The 22,755-nt window shown below is 47.4% G+C and overlaps 2 protein-coding genes across 6 annotated transcripts in view; both read right to left on the bottom strand.

Annotated features, from left to right (window-relative positions):
- Samd4a (sterile alpha motif domain containing 4A) overlaps nucleotides 1–22,755 on the bottom strand; it is a 250,240-nt gene that overhangs the window by 214,110 nt on the left and 13,375 nt on the right. Inside the window, exons 1-2 of one of the 5 annotated variants that reach the window (XM_052733423.1) lie at nucleotides 11,373–11,700; nucleotides 9,471–10,088 (exon numbers count right to left, since the gene is read on the bottom strand). The exons of 1 other annotated variant lie outside the window; for it this stretch is intronic. In XM_052733423.1, the coding sequence (XP_052589383.1) occupies nucleotides 9,471–9,666 (196 nt within the window). In that variant the 5' untranslated portion in view covers nucleotides 9,667–10,088; nucleotides 11,373–11,700. Of the gene's footprint in view, nucleotides 1–9,470; nucleotides 10,092–10,762; nucleotides 10,890–11,372; nucleotides 11,701–22,755 lie in introns of those variants that run through there. 3 more of the 5 variants (XM_052733421.1, XM_052733424.1, XM_052733422.1) reach the window with 3 other exon arrangements.
- Nucleotides 15,338–22,755, bottom strand: part of Cgrrf1 (cell growth regulator with ring finger domain 1) — a 41,417-nt gene continuing 33,999 nt past the window's right edge. The window contains exon 7 of the transcript XR_008217105.1: nucleotides 15,338–18,375. The gene's annotated coding sequence lies outside the window, so the exon portion shown is untranslated. The remainder of the gene's footprint in view (nucleotides 18,376–22,755) is intronic.

Here is a 22,755-nt window from a genome sequence, read left to right on the forward strand (position 1 = left end):
GCTGCACGCAGACAACAGATTCTACTGACAAATCAGGATACGCAATTTCAGAAATTCCAATGACTGCTGTGTGAGAGAAAGCTGAGGCAGTGGGAAGAGATGCCTGCCCGCCACCCCACCCCCACCCCCCACCCCCGCCGCTGCTGCTCCGGCCTCTGGAATTCACATTCTTGTTCTCTCCAGCTCACCCCTGCAGACCCCAGCATCAGCAATATTTTAAATGTAAAAAACAGTGTCTTTCCCAGAGCATCATTTTCTATGACCGCGATGATATGAACAGATCGTGTGTTTTGTTTTCCTACATGTAAACATCTTTGAAATCATGACTGCTTGTACTGGCCCAAAAACCATCCCTGATATGTCTCATCAGGATCATGAAAATGATCATCAGGATCATCAGAATGCTTGGAAATTTCGGTAGAGTTAATCCATAAGGCTCAGGGCAATGCCATGACAGGGCCCAGCTCTGCCTTCCTCAAATGCAGGCTCACTTCAGGCTTCGAGAGACAAGTCCAAGAATCAGAAAATGAATGATGACTGAAAGTCATATATAAAAAGTCGGGTGGTGTAATGAGTGATCACACCTGGCTCAGTGCCTGTGTGTCTGAATAACACTTGAAAAGGATGGTAGGCCAGCGATTCCCTTGTATGAGACACATTAACATCACTGGTATACTGTATACTCTTGGAGCAAAACAACCATTGTCCAAAGCCTGCCTGGGGAGCTAGCTGGGTATGAATTTCTAGTTAGGAGTGACCACAGGGAGTCCCCAGAAGCATCCTGTTCTATCCTTTCCTCCCTTACCTTCTAAAGATGGCTGTCACCAGAGGAAAAGATTTGCTTCATTCTGTTGGTGAAGTTACCATGGAACTATAGAGAAAGACTAGGTACATCACCTTTCCCATATACAACAAGTTCAAGTTGTCAGAAGAAAAGTGACCAGTTTAGAACACACCCTTGGATGAAGACACTAGTGGCTGAATGACACTGGGTGGAATCGGACAAAGCAGAATAAGAAGTGGGCTTAGGAGAGTCTGATCCTAATCCCAGATCAACTGCTCATGACTGTCAACCAATGTCCCACCTAGGAGCCTGGGGAAATCAGTGTGTGGCCACAGACTTTCAAACATCCAGTAGAGGGCTGGGGCATCCATGTCCCACAAACTTCCATGTAAGTTTACATGTGCAAATGAAAATCTTTGGAGACACACCTGGAGCTTGAGCGTCGCTGCCTCAAAGCACCTCTCCACTTCCTGACCTCTGTCATACAGTGTTCTTTCTGCTCAGTCAGACCCACAGACCTCCAGCGCCAGCACCGCCAGACGGAGCTCAGCTCAAAGAAGAATCCGGCCTCACTGTGGACGTCCTGAATCAGAGTTTCTGGATCAAGCCCCCAGGATAAATTTGTTTGTCTAAGAAACTTGGAGAAAGATGAGCCTAAGTTGCTTCCTCTTTCACGGCCAATGCTTGAGAAGCTGTTGCTTAATGTGAGATCCTAAACAAGGTTCCCTGCAAAAGCATTACACTGTGAGGAACCAAGAGAACCATTAACATCTCAGACTTTTATGGACCTTCAGAGAGTTTTTTTTTTTAATTAAAGAATCAGATGTTTTGTTTTCCAACATGTAAATGTCTTTGAAACTATGACTGCCCGAACTGACCCCGATATGTCTCATGCTTCCCTCTCTAACATGTTCATCTACTAACGGCCATGATGCCTGCCCCTAATGTGGCGCATACCTGGAGTCTCCTTTGTATGTGTGATTTTCCTAGTGAAATTGGCATCAGCCACACTAAAGAGACAGATGTCTTATGAGCACCGAAGCACACCTTCCAAACATTATACATCCATTCAGCTTCTTGAACAACCCAAACAACCCAGCTCTTGCCCCTTCAGTCAAGTCCAGTTAGGGCCTATCGATAGAATCATAACACAGAGCGACTGTTTATGGTGGAATTATTACATCTGTGTTTGTTTTTTTTCCAGTTGAGTGGAAGCTCCTTGAGATGAATTACTACCAGGGCTCCACTCCTTGGCAAAGTACCCAGAGTTTGGGGAGTTGGGGAGTTTGTGTGTCCTAAGAACCTGGCTCCACACTTTCTTATTGTGCGTTCATCTCTTGGTACCACCCAAATGGTCATATCTAGAGTGTAGAAGAAGGCACGGGACTATGTGGGCTTTATCCAGTAAACTAAGACCGTAAGACTGTACTCCATGTTGATATTTGGAGTGGAAACCAAGTCCACAGACTGGCTTCTGAGACCCAAGGAGTCCCAGGCTCCTACAGAAGAGAAAGCCAGTTCTTGGGCATTCCACACTGGCTCTGGGGTTTCAGGCTTCAGGATAGAGCCTAAATCTTGACTGGCACACTAAGAGGGAACACTTGCTCTAGTTCTGAAAGTTCTGCTTTCTTTGGGAGAATCCTGCCTCGGGCAGCTTCCACAGAAGCAAAAAATAGCTCAGATGAGACGCATGATTCGGCATCTTAATCTGTGACTGTGGAGTGAGTTCTGTCAGGCCTCGGGAGAAGCGATTAGGGGGACGAAAGGGCAGGGCCAGGTGACAAACTCAAGTAGTGATTATATTAAGAAAACCACAAAGTTCTGAGCTCCCCATTTTGCCTGGCAAATAAGGCACTTTGCAGATGACTGAGGACCTTCCAACTCCTCTTCTCCATCCTGCCCCTTCCCTTCAGAATCACACCTCTGCAGGACTCTGGGAGCGTAGGTTACTTCTCGGCCCACCCAGCCTTCAGTTTCCCCTTGCTTGTTTACGAAGACATAAACAAGCCAACTGGACTGCTGTGAAGTCTATCTTGTGTTTGCTTTGATGAGCTGGATTATAACATATCCTAGTTGCTGAAGCTGGTGGTGACCCACAGTAAATAACCAAACCCAAGTCACTCACAGCACAGGGCGTGACCCATAGCACTGGCTACAATTCACAGTTGTAACTTGCTGGACTACTCCAGACCATCCCAAGGATAAATGGCAATACCCTACCTGAACCGCATATCATACAGAAGCCCTGCCTGTATAGTCACTTAACCTAATGACTTCTTCTCACATTCACCAACTGAAGGGAAAAAAAAAAAAGGTCATTGGGAACATTAAGTCAGGGCTACAATTTTTAGAATAACCAAGCTAAAACACAGAAGCTGGTGCATGCTAGTCATGTCTTTCCAGCAGGCCCCAACCTCTTCTTGATAATTTTTAAATGCAAAGATCTCCATTGAGGAAAATAATGCTACGCCAGTTCCATATAATGAGAGGCAAGTTCAAACCTGAAGGATAAAACAGAGTCTTGTTGGATCAGTAACTGGGAACTTACAGACAATGAACAATGAAGTTTATCACCATTATCACGAGAAAATTGAAGCTCACAAATTAACTTGGTAGTCTTGTTGGATGGATCTCAGATTTGCACTTCAAGAATCCTCTATAACTTCTGCCTGCCTGCAGGTAGAGATGAATGAGCTTGGGGACAAAACCTTCCTTTTCTCTCTAGCTCAGTCCTTCTTTCTTCCCTTAACAGTGATGCTGACACCACCTACACCGCCTGAGACAAATGTGCCAATGGAAACTGCCAGAATCAAGTTGCCTCTCTTCCCCACTGCTTTATACTGGGGGATGGGCATATATTCCAGGTCAGCTTTTCCCCACAAGTTCAGCACTCAACACACACGTGCCCACATGTCACACTACTCATACCCACACATCATGTACATCATACTACCTATGTTGTCCAGTGCGCCCACAAAGCACAATACTGACACACATGCCATACTTAATCCTATACACACCTCACATACCACACTATCCATACTAAACATACCCACAGACCCATACTATTCACACCCATGGTGTATGCAGCATATACATCTGCACATACAACATACCTACATTCCTACATGGCAATCACACAACCCACACATCATACTACTCACACACATACAACATACATCCACCAGACACATTACACTACCCATACCACACATACAAATCCAAATGCCTCACCATTTACACTCCACACCGTACATATACACACATCCATACACAGGTCACACACATCATATACCTACCACACACACCCACCACAGACCAGTCATATACATCACATATGCACCATACTATCAATATGCCATAACTCATACACCAGCTACACTACTGTGATACACCACATATATAATATCCACAAACGCCATACATCCATATACAACATGCCACATGTACATACCACACACACTACACTGTCTATACCACATACAAATCCACATACCACAGTACTCACACCCACACACCATGCATACACGTTGCACACACCACACAACCCACATAACATGCAGACACACCAAACACATTATACGAATCTACAATACTTGTATCCAACACATCCCTCCCATCAGTGAGCCCCTTTTCTCTTCCTTCTCAGCATGCCCCCTGCATATGAGTCCACCAGGGCTTTCAGTCACTTCTGCAGAATGAATTCCAAATTCCTTGGCTGGCCACACCGTGCACACACACCACTTCTGTTTTTAGCTTCTGCATCTTAGAGCTCAGCGACTCCACCGTCACAGTTCCCCGCCTGACCGGCACGGTTGTACCAATGCTGTCCCCTGTGCTTTGGAAATGCCACTTTGCCTTCTCACGTAATCTTCTGGTTACAGAACCAGTCCACAGTCACCATTCAAGATTCAACTCGAACACATATTCAGCTCAATGAAGTCTTCTCCACCTTTGCTGGAGCAACTTGCTGCTCTGTTCACACTGCCCCTCAGTATGCCTACTTTCATATGTTTTATGACCATACCCATGTTTCAGCACCTTCAGGGAATTAGTTATTCACTCAACCCTGAAAATATCTATCAAGTACCAGGCACTGGAATACAGTGGGTATCTCTGTATCCCCACTGTATAACACTGGGCCAGAGAAACAGCAGGCAATCAGAAAGTGTTTGTTGAGTGAATGAATGAACGAAAAAACTACAAATAATATCTTATCACATCATCAAGAAAACCTCCTCTGCTGTTCTCTTTTTACTCCATCTGTGATCTAAAAAGTCAACTGAGGATAGAAAACAGCACACTGGTACTATGTGAACTCAAAGCCATAAAACGCACAGAACCAGCCTCTCCACCAACTAATGACAGCAGATGCACCTCACTAGTGCCCCCCAACCTCCAGCCATCCTTGTCTCAAGTGTTCCCACTTTAGATAGTCCAGCCTCTGGTATTTAATTACAGGTAAGCAACAATCTTTCTTTTTGACATTAACTTACTATGAACACACATAGTTCCCCTCAAAATACATGCTATTTGTGAGTTAAAAGTCCTTATGGATTAGCTTGTAGACCGTGATTTATCACACACTTTCCACTGACAAAATGTACAAATGACAAACGGTCGTGAACAATGCCACATAATCTGTTACTCTTTGCTAAACTTTGAGTGGAGTTGTAGACTTTCTCTGCTGCCACTCTGCTAGAATCAAAGCGCCTGCTAGTCCCAGAAACTGTTGCTATAAACGGAGACCAGCAACGTCACAATGTGAACCTGGACTGGCCCTTTTTTAAGGTCACGAGGGTTCTGGAAACAAGCTGTTACTTAGAGGGAACATGACGGCCATCCTTGACGAAGTCAGGAGTGTGCAGAGGCAAATGAGTTGCACTAATACAGGGGAACTGCATCAGTCAGTTTCTGTGGCTGCAGCCAGTGCCTGTGTGGTCAACTTAGGAAGAGAAAAGATTGGGGCTCATAGTGTTGGAGGTTTCAGTCCATGGACAGTTGGCCCTGTTGCCTTGGGACCACCGTATTACATCACGGCAAAGTGAAAACATTCACCTCCTCAGGGTGAGAGAGCCAAAGAGAAGAGGAAGGAGCAAACCCACTATTCTCTCCCAGGGGACATCCTCCATGATTCAGAGGCTCCCACCAGACCCCTCTTAGAGGTACCACCATGATGCAGAATTTCGAAGCTGGAAATCAAGGCTTTAACACATAGACCTTTAGGGACATTCCACATCAAAGCCACAGTAGGAACTGAGTCAACTACCTCCTTTGTATCTCTGATGGTTATAAACCCGAGGCAAAGAACAAATCGGTGAATCACTAGATTTTTTTCTTTGGTTTTTTTTTTCTTGTTTTTTTAAAGACAGGGTTTCTTTGTGTAGCCTTCGTATCATGGGACTTGTTCTGTAGACCCTTGAACTTACAGAGATCCACCTGCCTCTGCTTCCCAAGTGCTGGAATTAAAGGCGTGCGCCACCACCGCTGCCACCACCGCTGCCGCCGCCGCCGCCGCCACCGCCACCACCACCCAGCTACTAGATTCTCAGTAAGGTTAAGGAAATGAAAAATTAGTGTCGAAGCACATCCCACAGATCTCCAGTGAACCATGCTCAATGTGCAGTCTATTGAAGGCCAGTTCATAGTAATGCTTTTCTTCATAAGAATAAAATAAAGCCTCAGATGCAAATTTGATCCTCGTCTACCGAATTTTTAAATCTCCAAACATGAAAAGAAATGTGCGTATATTTTAATTGTTGATTACAAAATAAATGACACAGGTGACTAGGGTATGGAAAATCTCAGCCACTCAATGAATGAGTCACTCTGCACAGCCTAGCTCTCTGAATTGCTGAAGCTCACCAGAGCAGTTTGGAGGTTAATTACCTTGGGCGTAAATATTCCCCATGTATACTGAACATTTTCTTGTCTTCTTAAAGAATGTGTTTTAAAGGTACCTTTGGATGCTTTGCTGCTATCACCAGGAGACAGCAATCATTCATTTATATTATTATATAGAGATGACCATAGAGCCAGTTACGAGTGCCTATCTTAGTAGTCCCAAGACTTCAAGGTTTTTAATCCAATTCTTGAGTCTAGAGTTATACTTTTTCTGTCTTTCCTAGACGTCATGTTACTCGGAGTCACTCTTCACTGCTGGTTACAGAAGCTTCTCACCCTCTTCTAAATGCATAACTATGCGGACTATATTTTAAAATGTTTTAAGGGTTGTATGCACCTGGGGGATGTAACCCAGTTTGATAGAGTGCTTGCCTCAAACACACACAAGGCCCTGAGTCCAATGCCCAGCACCTCATAAACCAGTGTGATGGCACACACCTCTGACCTCAGCCCTTGGAAAGATCAAGAGTTTGAGGTGCGAACACAGCAGGTTTGAGGCCAGGCTAGACTGCATAAGGTCCGGCGTCAGAAGAAAAAGGACGGTATCTAGGAAAATAGTGTGGTCCGAGAAAGTCAGGTTTCCTATGCATTTTATTTCATCTTCTTTGGTTGCTAAGCAGATTCTTTTGCCCATTTCCTGGTCCTTGGCTAAGTTCCAGATAAGCAGAGAAGTGCAACAGGTTTGCTGGGACACATGTGGATGCTCTTTATGTTCTCCACCCCCAGACTGTAAACCATCACATCACCTCCCCCAACAACCTGGCCACACAAAAGAACAAGAGCAAAATGTTTCCATGAAGGAAAAATATTTAGGTTGAAAGATTAATCCATAAGCAGGAAAATTATTCCTATCATATATACTGGTTTCGTGTTTTATATTTCTACATCCTGTAGAAGCACAAATTGGTCAGTATTTTATGTAAGTTTTTTTTAAGTTTAAGAGAGAAAAATTATCAAATGTGCCACAAAAACAGAGAATTTCAATTATTTTTGTGTTACATTATAAGAGTTTTTTAAATGAAGCCATTTATTTTTAGTATCATACATTTAATTGCTTTACTTACTGGCTTGATAGCTACGGTATGGGGGGGGGGGAATCCTCACCATTACTCAAAGGGAAAAAATGTTGCATCAACATCTGAATAGCATAAAGACAAATTATTGTTAGTTTAACCAGCCCCTGGGCCTCCTGAAGTCAACACTGGATACAAATGACTGTATTTAGATACTCTGCATTCTACAAAAGGAAAAGTTTACATAATCTTGTTTGTCAAACCCAAGGAAGCAAGCTAAAGCAGGTGAAAAGCTATGCTTTGACATTAAGGACAGAAGCGAGGTGGACAGATCATCAGTTACCCTAGTCATGCGTCTACACCCAGAGGAACGAGGTTGGCCTTCAGCTATTTATAAATGTAGCATTCAAGCTTCAGCAAGGGGGCCCAGCCGCTGTGCCCTTCTGAGTAGCTGACCTGGGCTGCCAGGCTGGGGCTGAATGGAGTCTCAGGATGACCCTCCATACTTGGCAGTTCAGGACCCTTTGGATGAGGTCAGGAAAAGGCCCGCAGGATCTCTCGCTCCACTTCCACCCTATGATTCTATATAAGGAAACATCCCATTCTAGTGTTTTCAGCATCGTAAGCGCTGTATCAGGCTGGAGGAATGAGGAAGCCACAAGCCCTCCTCTGCCTGTCCTAAAGACTCACTCACTTCAGCAACCTCCAACCCCCCCCCCCCCCCCCCCCCCCCCGCTGCCCTGGGCTGGACCTTGTCAACAAATGGCAACCCAGACCCCGGGAGTCTTGCAGACTCACAGCTAACATGGAACAGCTGGAAGAGGACCCTGCGTTCTTTACTCTGCATAAACACTGGGGGCTCTGTTCACCCTCCTGCAGCAGAAAGAACCAAAGAATTTCCCTGCCCCCCAAAAATATCACAATCGCCAGGCTCTCCTACACCTTCCCCGATCCCCAGCCTCCCCTTACTCGAGATATAATTTGAGTCTATCACCACCCATAATGGCAGATGGCAAACCGCTGGACGTTCCGACTATATTTACTTTCTGTAGTAGTTGCTGTGTCTGTAAATACTAAAAGGTTACTAAGAAACAATTCTGTTCTGTTCCTTAAAGTTTCCTCATAAAAGCCACACACTGTGGAGCCCAAGCCATGCCTGCTCTTCCCACAAGATCCCTTATCAATGCGGATAACGTCATGACCAATAAGTGTAGCCACATCACAGCCATGCTGCAAATGTCATTTTGACAGCCTATAGCGTCACCTACATATTATTCGGAAGACAAACCTCTAAAACCGTGCTATCCGTAGGGGTTGGAGGAGAAGGAATAATAAAATTTAATTTTCAGGTATTCTTACAGCCTGTCTGAGCTCGGCGACTGGAGGGGCAGTCCCGAGCTTCCTGGTGTATTGCTGAAAGCCAGCGAGCCACGTTACCCGAAAGGAGCGGGGGGGGGGGGGGGGGGCGCAGAAAATCCAGACTCTACGTGACCTGACTTACTTATTTCCAAGGAAAGCGCAGGAGAGAAAAATCAATCATTCATGCTACCGTAGCTACCACACGGAATGGACTAAGGAGTTCACAATGGGCAAAGCCCCAAAGCGGACAGAGGAGGTGAAGAGGGACCGGGTCCAGGCAGATGCCCAGAGCCCCGGGGGCCAGTGAGGATGAGGTCCCCGCGGAGTGGAGGCTGGGGGGGCGGGGCCCGGGCCGGAGGCGGGGAGTCTGGATTCCCGGGGAGCCGCGGGAGCCGCGGCCGCGCACTTACCCGGGCTGTTGGCCTCTCCTTCCAGGACGTGCAGCTCGGCGCAGTCGGCCAGCGAGTGCTCCAGGCAGAGCTGGAGGAAGCGGGCCTGGGTCTGGCTCACGCGCTTGAGCAGCGACAGCAGCGCAACAGTCTGCTCGCACTCGTTCCAGCCCTTAAACCAGCCCGCCAGCACCCCGACCTGGTCGCGAAACATCATGGTTAGGGGGCCGCCCTCCGTCTACGAAGCCTCTCGGCGCCCCTGCCCGCCCCAAAGTTTGGCGGAGCCGCAGCCCCGCGGCCTCCCGAGACGCGTTCCGGTTCCAAGGTCTCGGGTGTCCGGGCGCTGCAGGTACTGACTCGGCTCCTGCCTCTCTCTCTCTCTCTCTCTCTTGGTTCAGTTACGTTCCGGTGGTTCTGGCTGATTCCCCCGAGACGGTGACAGACGGTAGCACAGAGATGTTTCTTTTGTAAAAAATAGCGATTAAAAATATAAATCCCTCACAAGGCACAAAACTGAATGAAGAATGCTCTTTCCCCTTTTCTCGTAGCTTCAGGATGGTGATTTCCGGCGTCCCGGGGTCTCCTCCCCGCTGGGCGGCAGCTCGGACCCTTCACACCCGCATTCCCAAGCGGCAATCACTACTGAAAGGACAGAAAGAGCTGCAGTGAGACCTCTGCCCCCCGAGGAGAGCGTCTAGGGGGACCCGAGCATCAGAGGGAGCCCGGTGGGGCGGGGGGAATGTGGAAGCCAAGGTTGGGGGTGTCCCGCGGAGGCAAGTCCCCCAAATTCCAGCCGGCCCCTCCACACTCGGATGCGCAAGCTGAGCTATTGCACAGCTTCCCTCCCAGGTGCGGGAGGAGACCCCGCGGCTTCCTGTTGCTGCGGCTGTGACCCGCTAGTGCTCCCTCGCACGCCCCACCCGGGGTGGCCTCCAGGGCTGTGTCTGCGAACGCCAGCACCAGCAACAGATCCTCCCCGCGCTGAAAACTTGCAATGCGGCTGCGAAGGGGCGCGGGGGGTGGGGTGGGGGCTAATGCAAAGCAGAGGCGGTGACAGAGGCAGCCAAGGTTCCAGCCTCCTCCTCCTCCTCGCCTCCTCCTCCTCCTCCTCTTCCTCCTCCCTCTCTCCTCCTCCCTCCTCCAATTCCTCCCCTCCCTCCCTCCCTCCTCCTCCTCCTCCTCCGGGAGAAGCAGCCGTACGGCTGCAGCTCCATCTACAGCAACAGCCAGCATCTCCACCGCCAGGCTTCCCTCTGGATTTAGGCCGTGAGCAGCCGCTGCGACAGCTCGAGACAAAAATAAACTCTCCCTACCCAAAGCTCGGCAAGGCTCAGTCGGAGCTCTCACTCCCTAGCGCTGCTCCAGCCCACCGGGGAGGTTTCCCTTCGGCCTGCTTGGTCCGCAGCAATCAGATGTGTGTGTGTGTGTGTGTACGCGCGCGCGCGCGTGTGATTTAGGCATCCTGCTCCCCGACCCCGCTGCAGTCTGCCGGCTGGAGTGTCCTCGCCCGTGGGGTCCCAGGCCCAAGGCGATGCAGTTGTGGGAGCACGCCTTGCTTGGGGACCGTGGTAGCCTGTAGTACGGCTTTCCCGAGCGGCAGGGCGGTCCTGGTTGGGAATGCAGATTCCTCCCTCGGGCACACGCCCCCCCCCCCGTCACCCCCCCCCCCCCCCGCGCGCGCGCAAGGACCTCAAAGAAGAAAGTTAGGTTTGGGGGCTCTACCGTCCCATCCCAGCTCTGGTGGCGCAGCCAGGAGGAAAGACTAACCGCCCGGCCCTCTGTGGGGCCGCTCGCTTCCAACATCTGCCGCCTAGAAGTTCCGGGTGGGAGCGCGAAGCCTCCCACCCCAGTTAGGGTCGAAGGGACCACGGAGTGCCTAGCCGGGGGCGGGCGGGGGGGGGGTGCAGCAGAAGGGACGCTCACCTCTACGCGGCTCATCCCTGCGGCTTGGGGCCCTGCGCGCGGGTCCGGAGCCGTGGCAGCAATCAGCGGGGTTGGGGGCGCTCGGAGCGCGGGCTGCGGGCCATGCCGTCGGGGCTGGCGGCGCGCGGAGAGTGCAGCGCTGCGGGTTCGGGGCGCTATCGCCGCCGCCGCGGCTGCCTCCAGTGTCGGCTCGCGAAGGACTGAGCCGCCCGGAGCTCCCCACATGCTACTGATTAACATACACCATTACATCATGGGCTTGGCAGGGAGCGCCCGAGCGGGGGGAGAGGAACCCGGGCGGCGGCGGCTGCACGCGGGGGAGTCGGGGGGAGGATCCCCGGGCCCGGCGGGCGGCGGGCTGGGGGGGAGGGAGGGACGGATTCCTAAGCCGGGACCATAGAGGAGAAGGGAGCCAAGTGGGAGGAGCGGAAGAGCACAGATTGGAGGATCTGAGAAGCGAAGCACAGAAGTTTGGAGAAGGGGAGGGGTCCGGGCGAATTCCTCCCGGCTGCCACCCGCGTGTTCTTACAGCGGCCTGCCGGGGCACCGGAGACGCCAGAGCTGGAGCAGAAGGGGGACCCGGACGGAGCTGGAGCTGGGACGGTGCTGCCACCCGCTGCTCGCCCTTGGGAATGTGGCTCGCCAGATCCGGTGACCCTTTAGCCCTGCTGGGACCCGTGGGTGGCTGACCGGTGTGGACCATGGACAGCCGGAGTCACTGCCGCAGGGGGCTTGGACGGGTTCCTGGGGTCTGGAATGCGTAAAGTGGCAGAGGGCGGCGAAGGGCACAGCGCAGGACTCCATGCGGCCCTTGTCCCGGAGAAGCGAGCTGTGCCTGGTCGACCACCCTCGGCCGAAGTCGGGCGCTGGATGCCCTTTGCTTTGCAGTCTCCGGGCCAGGCTCTCGGGGAGAAGGCCGACTTCAGGAGCCCTATCTCAAGCTATGCCTGGCGTGCGACTGTGGCTCATGGCCTGGAGCTGTGGCCCTAGACGCCCTGGGCGACAGAGAGGCGGGGCAAGACCACCTGTCAGAGCCGCCGGGTTGGGGGTGGGGTGCAGCCTTCACCTGCGCCTGCAGCGGGCGGGGCCCTAGGCTGGACCGGCGTTTATCGCTGGAAGTTCTGGGATGCTGCACAGAGTCACCTACTGCAAAGTGCCTGGGTCAGTCTCCCACATGCAGGGTTAGCTTAAAACATCCTAAAAGCTAAACATCTCCGCACCTTCTAATGTGAGTGTTCACAAAGAGGATTCCGCCCAAATCCAGCCTGTTTTTAGAGTAAATGCCAATCCCTAGAACTTGTTTTCCAGAGACTTGGGGCGCAAAAGGCTGGGAAAATAAACGTGGGCCCCATATCCCGCCTGCCCTGCTCTGGCTAGCACAGTTTCTGAAGGTGTATCCGAGAGCTTAGTCCTCCATCCTTCAGCTCCCGCGCTTGCATCCTGATTTCCAGTCCTCTATTAGTCCCCTCCTCGGCTTTCGTTTCTGTCGTGAGGAGGTCCTGTCAGAGTGACAACACCTACCATCTGTTGTGGTATTGAAAGGGCTCGTGGGGCGGCATAATGTTTGCCAACGTTTCCATCACAACTGAGTTAGTGAATTTTTAGAAGTTCATTGTTAACCACCCAGGGGAGGTATCTGCATAATTTGATGAGTAGTTTGTTCTATTTAGGAAACATTCATCCCGGAGTCAGTGTTTGGCTTCTGATTTGTTTTATTATCGTAGAAGCAGAAAAACTTTATAAAACTTGTTATCCGGCATGCCAACTAACTACTCCTTGGTAGTACTTCTGGTAGGAAATGGGGGAAAGCGATGAGAGGTGGGACCACGTGGGGCTAACTCAGCCAAGGCAAAGACGGTCCTCATCTGGGGCTTTTAGACGTCCCCGCAGTGGGTTTTATTTTTTCTTTTGGTAAGGAAACCAAAGATACACCAATAACATAATTACTGTCAGCTGTCACTTAAACAAGGATAGGAAGGCAGGGGGCGGGGCGGGCGGGGGGTGGCGTGGCAAACACTGGAAAAAAGAAAATGGTGCCATCTACCGGACAAGCGTAGTTCTTACCGCAGCCTTTGACCTAGGAACCCATGTCTTCCCTAGTCTTTGAAGTCTTACTGTTCAACATTATTTTGAATTTTTCCTCCTCCTGGGGAGAACTTGAGGAGGGAAGAAACTGGTGTTTGCTTAGCAAATAATATTCCTGGTCAACAATTCACGTTTTCAAGTGTTTGAAAGATTACTGATTCCAGAAAGGTCAGTTCCACATTTACAAGTGCTGAAGAGGATTTCTAAGTATTGTTTTATTACAGGTATCCTTGAGGAGCCCGTGTTTATGTATTTTCAATTCAAACTTCTTCTAGAAGAAATACAATAAAATGGTTGGGTGGGACGGTTCCGTGGGTAAGCATGAGGACCTGAGTTTGAATCCCCAGTGCCCACCGAAGAGCCCGAGAGCCCTTGGAGACAAGCGGGTCTTGGAGGCCTGCTGGGAAGCCAGTCTGGCTAAGACAGTGCGCTCCGGACTCCGAGAAAAGCCCTGTCTTTCCAAATAAGGTGGGGAGCAAGTTTTGAGGTTTCCTATGCTCAGGATACCACCCAGTGTCCCAGCTCTGGGAGAGCAGCCTGTTGTTCTTAACTGCTGAGCCATTTCTCCAGACCCTTGAGATGTAGTACTCCCAGCTACTATTCCAACACCACATCTACCTGCACATCACCGTGCTCCCCACCATGGTGAAAATGGACTGAACCTCTGAAACTGTAAGCAAGCCACCCCAATTAAATGTTTTCCTTATAAGAGTTGCCATGGTCATGGTGTCTCTTCACAGAAATAAGAAACCCTAACTAAGACAGTTGCCAAATATTAAGTATAGAAATGGGTGGTGAGTACCATTTAATTCTTACAACTTTTCTGTGTTTAGAAATGTTTATAGAAAGGGATTAAAAAGGGATGAGTCAATAGGATACAAATAGCCTAGAAAAATCATGTTCTAAAATCTATCCTACAATTCTAGTTTTGTGATTAGGAAAGTCATCTTACAATTTCAGAAGTTCAGTCCATTTTCACCATGGTGGGGAGCATAGTGATGTGCAGGTAGATGTGGTGTTGGAATAGTAGCTGGGAGTACTACATCTCAAGGGTCTGGAGAAATGGCTCAGCAGTTAAGAACAACAGGCTGCTCTCCCAGAGGACCCGGGTTCAATTCCCAGCACCCACATGGCAGCTCACAATTGTCTATAATTCCAGGATCCAATACCTTCACACAGACATACATTCAGGCAAAACACCAATGCACATAAAATAAAAATAAATTAATTTTAAAAAGTCATCTCAGCTGGGTGGTGGTGGTGCATGCACCAAAAACTACACAGAGAAACCCTGAATTGAGAAAAAAAAAAAGTCATCTCAAATGGATAAAGGATATTGAACTTTTGGGGGGGTTCAAGATAGGGTTTCTCTGTGTAGCCCTGGCTGTCTAGGAACTCGCTCTGTAGACCGGGCGGGCCTCAAACTCACAGAAATCCTCCTGCCTCTGCCTCTCAAGGGCTGAGACTAAAGGTGAGCACCACTACTGTCTGGTGTTGTTGCAGATTTTTAAAGAAAATGTTCTACCATTTGTGTCAGGAAAATTCAAAACCACTTTGAGAGTCTATGTCACCCCAAGCTGTGATCAAGAAAACTGACAAGTACTGCCCGGAGAGGCATCGGAGTAAGAGGAACTTTTATGCAGTGTTGGTAGGGTATTAACTATTAACCACTATGGAAATTGAACTGGAAGTCTTTCAAAGTGGAGAAAATAACTACCATGTGACCCCGCTACACCACTCCTGAGCCTATCCCTAAAGACTGCATCCTATCACCGAGATGCCCACACAAACCACGTGTGCTGCTGTCCTGTTGATAATAGCAGGGGATGGAGCCAGCCTAGCTGTCGCTCCGCTGATGGCTAGATAAGCGAAGCAGGACATATATGCACAAGGGAATTTTATTTAGTGATTAAGAAAAATGAAGCCATGAAATCTACAGACATAATTGCTGGAACTGGAAAGGATCATAGTAAGTCAGGTGAACTAGTCTCAGAAAGACACAAACTGTCACTTGTACCATAACAGTGGAAAGGAGCTGGGATGGAGGGGAGTCTGAGGGAGGCAGGAGGGGAAGAAAAGGGGAAAAAAAAAACCAACCAAAACAAATTCTTGAAAAGTGCTGTCTTGTACGGGTTTCTACTGCTGTGAAGAGACACCGTGACCACAGCAACTCTTATAAAGAAAAATATTTAATTGGGGTGGCTTGCTTACAGTTCCAGAGGTTCAGTCCATTATCATCATGGTGGGGAGCATGGTGGTGTGCAGGCAGTCGTGGTGCTGGCTACATCTTGAACAGAAGGCAACAGGAAGTGGTCTTACTGAGTGAAGTTTGAGCAAAAGAGACCTTAAAGCCCTCCCCAACAGTGACACACTTCCTTCAACGAGACCACACCTACTCCCCAAGGCCACACCTCCTAATAGTGCCACTCCCTTTGGGGGCCATTTTCTTTCAAACCTATACTATAGGTTTATACTATAATGAGAATTAAATTTCTGTAAGATAATAAAAAAATTGAGAAAGAGAGAACATCAGCTCTAGACTGGGAATCCTACCTTGGATCCCAGCCCCATCACTTACTAGCCTGGTGGCTTCATAGGAGTCACTTCCTAACCTGAGCCTCGTTTTTATTGGTAATAATCAGTCTCATTGTCATTATGACTAATAAATGCCTCAGTATATCTACATTTCTTAAAATGCTATCATTAATTATCATTGCTTGAAATAGGGTGAATGGATTGAGAGGAACAAGCAAATGTGTGTCTCTCTCCATCAGAAATATGTGTGCAATTATATGTGTGTGGACTGGAGGGAGAAGCGTGATACAGAGTACTGTATTTTTGTGTGTTTGTTTTCATGCTGGATGCAACTGTAAGAAGAAAAATCAGAGAACTCCATAAACAGGGACAGGCTCCAAGATAGTTGACCTGCAGGAATAATAAATTAAAAGAGACAAAAGGCTCATAGCAACCACGGGCACCGTGTGCTCTTTTGTTGCATTCAGATTTGCAAAAATAGCTACAAAAGACATTTTGGGGGCAAGTGGGAAATTCTGAGCATAGGTTGAGAACTAGCTCCGTTAAGACACTGTTCTTGGTGTCATTGACTGTGACCATGGCACTGTGGCTATAGAGAACATCTCTGCATCTGTTAAGGAATGTCATGCTGAGGTGAGGGGGAGGGGCATGATGTTTGTCTCAAGAAATAAAGATGGAAGTGATGGAGAAAAGATACCTTACATCACCCTCCGGTCTACACACAGAGGCACACCCACATGCATAAATGCACACACCCACACATTAATAAGTACCCACACTATCCTCGAAAAGTATTGTTAAAGGTCCAGGGAGGTGGCTCAGCAGACAAAGCAAGACCTAACTTCAGATCTCTAGCACCATGTTGAAGAACTGGGTGCAAAGGTGTGTGTTTGTAATCTCAGTGCTGAGGATTCTGAAGGCAGAAACAGGAGGATCCCAGTGGGTATCCCTGGCCAGCCAGCCTTGCCCACTGTGAGCTTTAGGTTCAATAAGAGACTCTGGGGAAAAAGAAAAAAAAAAAAAGAAAAAAACTAAAGTGGAAATGAACAGAGGAAGATACCCAACATTGACCTCTGACCTCCACACAGATGTGCACACACAGGCATATACCATATACACAGAGGGAAAAATGTGTGTGGCTGGGCATGTCAGCACATTCCTTTTATCTCTGTGCTCTGGAAGCAGAGGCAGGCAGATCTCTGCAAGTTTGAGGCCAGCCTGGTCAACAGAGTAAGTTCCAAGCCAGTCAGACCTGCATAGTGAAACTCAAAAAAGAAAAAAAAAGTAAGTATGCATGTGTATAATTAGAAATAATTGTGAGCTGGGGATATAACTTAGTTGGAAGAGTGCTTCCCTAGTGTGCACAAAGCTCTGGGTTCAATTCTCTGCACTACATAAGCCAGGAAGGGTGGTCCATGACTTTAATTCCAACACTTGTAAAGTAAAGGCCCCAAATCAGGAATTCGATGTCACCTTCAGATATATAGCAAATTTTTGAGTTCTCGAGTTTATGGCCAGCCTGTGCTATAAGTCTGTCAATAATAGTAGTAGTAGTAGTAGTAGTAGTAGTAGTAGTAGTAGTAGTAGTAGTAATGCTTGTTCTCCTAAGCTTGTTAAGAGGTCTGAGAACTGGTGCAGTACTTGGGACTTAATGGATACTTGATAAATAGTAAATTTCCTTCTTCCACGTACATTAGAGTGCGTGATTTGGCTGGTATCCAATTTAGGTCGATTTCACAGGCTTTTCACCCTTTGATCAGGGTGCCAGGGCCTGCCAAGGGATTCAAGAAACTGCTGATAGACAGATGTAGGCAGGCCAAATCAGAAGCCAGCTCTGCTAAGACGGAATCAATAAAAGGAGGGTAGGTAAGGTCCAGGGGCTTGGGCTAACCTGAGCTCAGAATATCTCAGTCTTAGTCAAGGTGGGCATTCCACTGAAAAGCCAGTGTTCTGTTAGGCCAGAGCAATAGAGTGAGTGCCTGAAGCCATTTCCTGAATCACTTGCACATTTTTACACCAATGGATCATGGCCTTTTGATTCCAACCCAAATCAGTCCTTGGGGGACATTGGCTGGGGCGTCTCTAGGAATCTGCTTACATCCTTTTTTTTTTTTTTTTTCTAAGACAAGATCTCACTATGTAGCCCTGCAGGGCTGGCCTGGAACTGCTATATAGACTAGGCTGGTTTCAAACTCACAGAGATCTGTTATCTTCTGTCTTCCCAGTGCCAGGATTAAAGGCACATACCACACCCAGCCCCTGCTTACGTTGTTTATGAAAGTTCTTAGCACAGAGTAGTTTCCAATCTTCTTCAGTTTCTCAGCTTGAGATTTCCTCCAGATGAAAGACTCCTTGAAGCCAGTGTGAGCAGCTATGATTACGCCTGGGGTATCAAAGTAGGATGTGGGTTGGGTGATCATCAACTCAATACGGGAAAAAAAAATCCCAGCCTTTTTATTATGCTAAAATATGTGCCCTCCTTTAACATTTGTTTTTTTTGTTTTGTTTTGTTTTTCAAGACAGGGTGTTGTGGAATATTAGCTGAAGGTGTGTTACATTCATTTATGCTGTGGATTTGTTTAATGATGCAAAGATGTGTTGCATTCTTTTATGTTGCATTTGTTTAACTCTGTGAAGCTGTGTTACTTTGCCTGCTTAAAATACCTGATTGGTCTAATAAGCAGCTGAACGGCCAATAGCTAGGCAGGAGAAAGGATAGGTGGGGCTGGCAGGAAGAGAGAATAAATAGGAAGAGTAAAGGAAGGAGATGGAAGATCAAGAAAAGGAGGAGAGAGGATGCCAGGGGCCAGCCACACAGTCACACAGCCAGCTATGGAGTAAGAAGGAAAGAAAGGAATATAGAATAGAGAAAGGTAAAAGCCCAGAGACAAAAGGTAAATGGGATAATTTAAGAAAAGCTGGCTAGAAATAAGCCAAGCTAAGGCCGAGCATTCATAGGAAAGAATAAGTTTCTGTGTATTTATTTGGGAGCTGGGTGGCAGGCCCCCAAAGAACAAAAAGTAAAAAAAAAAAAAAAAAAATTACAACAGGGTTTCTCTGTGTAGTCCTGGCTGTCCAGGATCTCTCTCTTTAGACCAGGCTGGCCAAGAACTCACAGAAATCCATCTGCCTCTACCTCCTGAGTGCTGGGATTAAAGGCATGCACCACCACTGCCTGGCCTTTTTTGTTGTTGTTGTTTTGTTTTGTTGTTTATTTTGTTTTGTTTTAACATTTCTTGAGTATGAATCTGAAGGCATGAAGTCCATTTACATACAGTATTGTGCAGCTTTTCCTCATCCAAAGTGGAAGTTCTACACCCACTCTGTACCACTCCCCTCCTCAGATCCTGGCAGCCACCGTTCTGCTTTCCACCCATATGAACTTGAACACTCATACAAGTGAATGGTACAATATTGGTCTTTTACGGCTGGTTTAGCACAAAGTCATCCGTGTTGTAACATGTGTCAGCACCTCATTCCTTCCTTGCTACCATCTCCAACCCCTGGCTCAGAGAGAGGTGCAGACAGCAGGCACTCAATATGCAAGGCTTGTCTATCTACCCCATGAAGAAAAATTTTGAACAACTTTCCCTAGAATAGAGTCTGATAAGAAGGCCTACCAAACTCTATTTTTTTCAAACACTTAGATACACTGTCTTCTTGACAGATTTGTAAACAATATAACTCAAACCAATTAACTGATAAAGTTAACCAAATTTGGGAAAAATATAAGCAAATGAGGCACAACCTCCAACACAAATGCAGATGGATTCACACCTCTTAAAAATAAACAAATGTGTGAAGCATTAATTATAATTTTTACAGCAGAACATCTCATAATGTGTCATAAACTATCAAATGCAGTCAGAAGGTTAACTGTAAGCACTGCAAATCCTATTTACAGGATCTATGTGGGTCAGGATCTAAGGGGTGGGAAGGAGAACTTGCTCTCAGATTGACAAGGAAAGAAGTAGAAATTGCTCCTACTAGAAGTCTTCAGTTCCTTCTTCTGACATGAGCCAAGACTTACCTGTATGTGACCAGGCATGGTGGGGCACACCTATAATCCCAGCCCTCAAGAGACTGAGGTGTGAGGGTTGCAAATAACATGCCTGTCAGGGATTTGCTTTACGGCAATATAATTTTCTGTATGGCAAGACCAAGAGAAAGAATTGACTGAATCTTTTTCTCCTGAAAGTATAATTGAAATGTGCCCATAGTTTCAGGTGGTTGACATGCAAAGAAGAAGAAACTTAAAGCTATAATTGGAGACCCCAAGGATCAGAGTCAATGGCAACCTCTGTATGACAGGAACAGTTGCTGACAGGCACAGCTTTTCCCTAAGCAGACACTACTGTTACCCAGGATTCCTTAGATCAAATGGTGATCAATCCTTCTTATAGATTTCTGTTATTATAAAAATGTGACACAATGAACTTACAAAGAGCAAAGGTTTGCCTTGGCTCACAGTTTCAGAGGGCTCTGCTCATGAGTGATGGGCCCCGTCCACTGCTTTCAGATTGTGGTGAGTGCCTCACAGGGAAGCACAAAACAGAACAAAGCCCGTCATCTCTTGGCCAGGAAGGAAAAGAGTCTGGAGTTCTACTGTCTCATCAAGAGCACCTCAACTCAAATGATCTGAAGACTTCTCATTGGGGCTCACCTTTTTGTTTTCTTTAAAGAAAACAAAATTTTTAAATCTGCTCTTTTCCAGTTCATGTTTGTATGTGATATGTATGCATGTATACATGAATATTTATATGTGTCTGTGTGCACAGGTCCATGTGGAAGCCTGAGGCTGATATCAGAGTCTTCCTCCATTGATTTCCAATTTGTCCACCCAGAGCTTCCAGTATAGCTAGTCTGGCTGGTTGGATACTCCTTCAACCCTGTCTTTGCCTTCCAAGACAGGCTGCCACACCCATCAGGCAATAAGAGCGATGCTGGGGATTTGAACTCAGGCCCTCATGCTTAGAAGTCAACTGCTTTAACCACTGAGCCATCCCTCCCACCTGTAGGTCCCACCTTTTAAAGGTTTCATAACTCTAGTGGTGCTGCATTGGGGAACAAGCTTTCACCAATGGAACTTTGGATGTTCAACATCCAAACTAGGGCAGACCGTTCTTGAGGTGTTCCCCTATCAGAAAGTTTATGAGAGACTGCCCCCCGCCATATTAGATTTTACTACAAGATTTTCCAAGCCTTTGTTTGACTAATGCCCACTGTGACTCTTCTCCTAAGTAGAGTATATGGTAATTCCTAAACTTACCTCAGTCTCAAACCCATAGCTCACAGGCCTTGTTGTGGTAGTGTGGTGTGGCATGTATTTTGAGGTAATAGATTAAAGCAATAAAAATGAAAGAATTTGGAAATTGCGTATACAGTTTCATGTTGAAGCACCACATATATTTAGTTCAGGCATTGTAGAAAGGCAACTGGAGTTTAGATGCCGTGGTAGTTTGAATGTAATTGGCTCTCATAACCCCATAAGGAGTGGCACTATTAGGAGGTGTGGCTTTGTTGGAGTGGGTATGGCCTTGTTGAAGGAAGCGTGTCACTGTGGGAGCAGGCTTTGAGGTTTCATACAGTCGGGATACCACCCAGTGAGTCAGTCGACTTCCTGTTGCCTGCAAGATGTAGGACACTTGGTTATTTCTCCAGCACCATGCCTGTCCACATGCCGTCATGCTCCCCGCCATGATGGACTGAACCTCTGTAACTGTAAGCAAGCCACCACAATTAAACATGTCCTTTGTAAGAGTTGCCGTGGCCATGGTGTCTCTTCACAGCAACAGTAAACCTTAACTAAGACAGTAGCCTGCCATCCACAGACCACATGTAACCCAGGACAGCTATGAATGCTGCTCAGCACAGAGTCAGAAAACATTTTAGGGGTGTGTGTGGGTGTGTGTGTGTGCTGGCTTTTGTTTATAACTTGATTATGTGGCTCTTGAGCATGAGTTTTGAAGGAGGCAAAGTGGACCCACTAAAAAGTGGGCCATATCTCGGGGCTACACTTCTGATAAAGTGAACTGGGTTGAGTCTTCATTTTCCCACCAAATAGCTGTGTGTTCGGGGCTAATTATTTAATCCGTTTCATCTCGGTTTTCTGTCTACCTTAGTAAATTGTGCCAGGATTGTATGAGATTATATCAAACTATATCGCTTGAAATCTAGCCAGGGGGCAGAATCTTTGATGAATTTCTGAGATTGTGAGTGTGGAATTGTTAACTGGAAACTGGAAAACACAGTGTGACTTGTAGTTGCAATTGTCGGAAGCTGAAGCGAACAGCAAAGCCGACCTTATAAAAAACGTCGCGGTTTGGAGGAAGGACTCTGCAGAGCTAAACTGCTCAGACCTCTAACTGGAAGGAGGTTTGTTGCTGGACTGGGTGACGGAGGAGGTTCTGAGGGGGTAGAACAAATTGTCATCTGGCCCCAGCTGCTGCTTCTAGAAGTGACCATGACAGAGACTGGGATGATGCTCAGAGGAACAGGAAACAAACAAGAAATGTGTGGTTGTTGGTTTTAACTGTTGACTCGACATAATCTAGGAAAACAGCGGATCTCAACCCATGGGTCATGACCCCCTTCAGGGGTCACACATCAGATATTTACATTACGATTCATAAGAGTAGCAAAATTACAGTTGTGAAAGTAGCAACGAAAATAATTTAATGGTTGGGGTGACCACAGCATTAGGAAGGTTGAGAACCACTGGTCTAGAACCACCTGGAAGAAAGCCTCAGTGGGATGTTCTCTG

The sequence above is a fragment of the Peromyscus californicus genome, unplaced genomic scaffold, assembly GCF_007827085.1.
Source record: "Peromyscus californicus insignis strain IS unplaced genomic scaffold, ASM782708v3 Scaffold_12__1_contigs__length_115047231, whole genome shotgun sequence".
Lineage (NCBI taxonomy): Eukaryota > Metazoa > Chordata > Mammalia > Rodentia > Cricetidae > Peromyscus > Peromyscus californicus.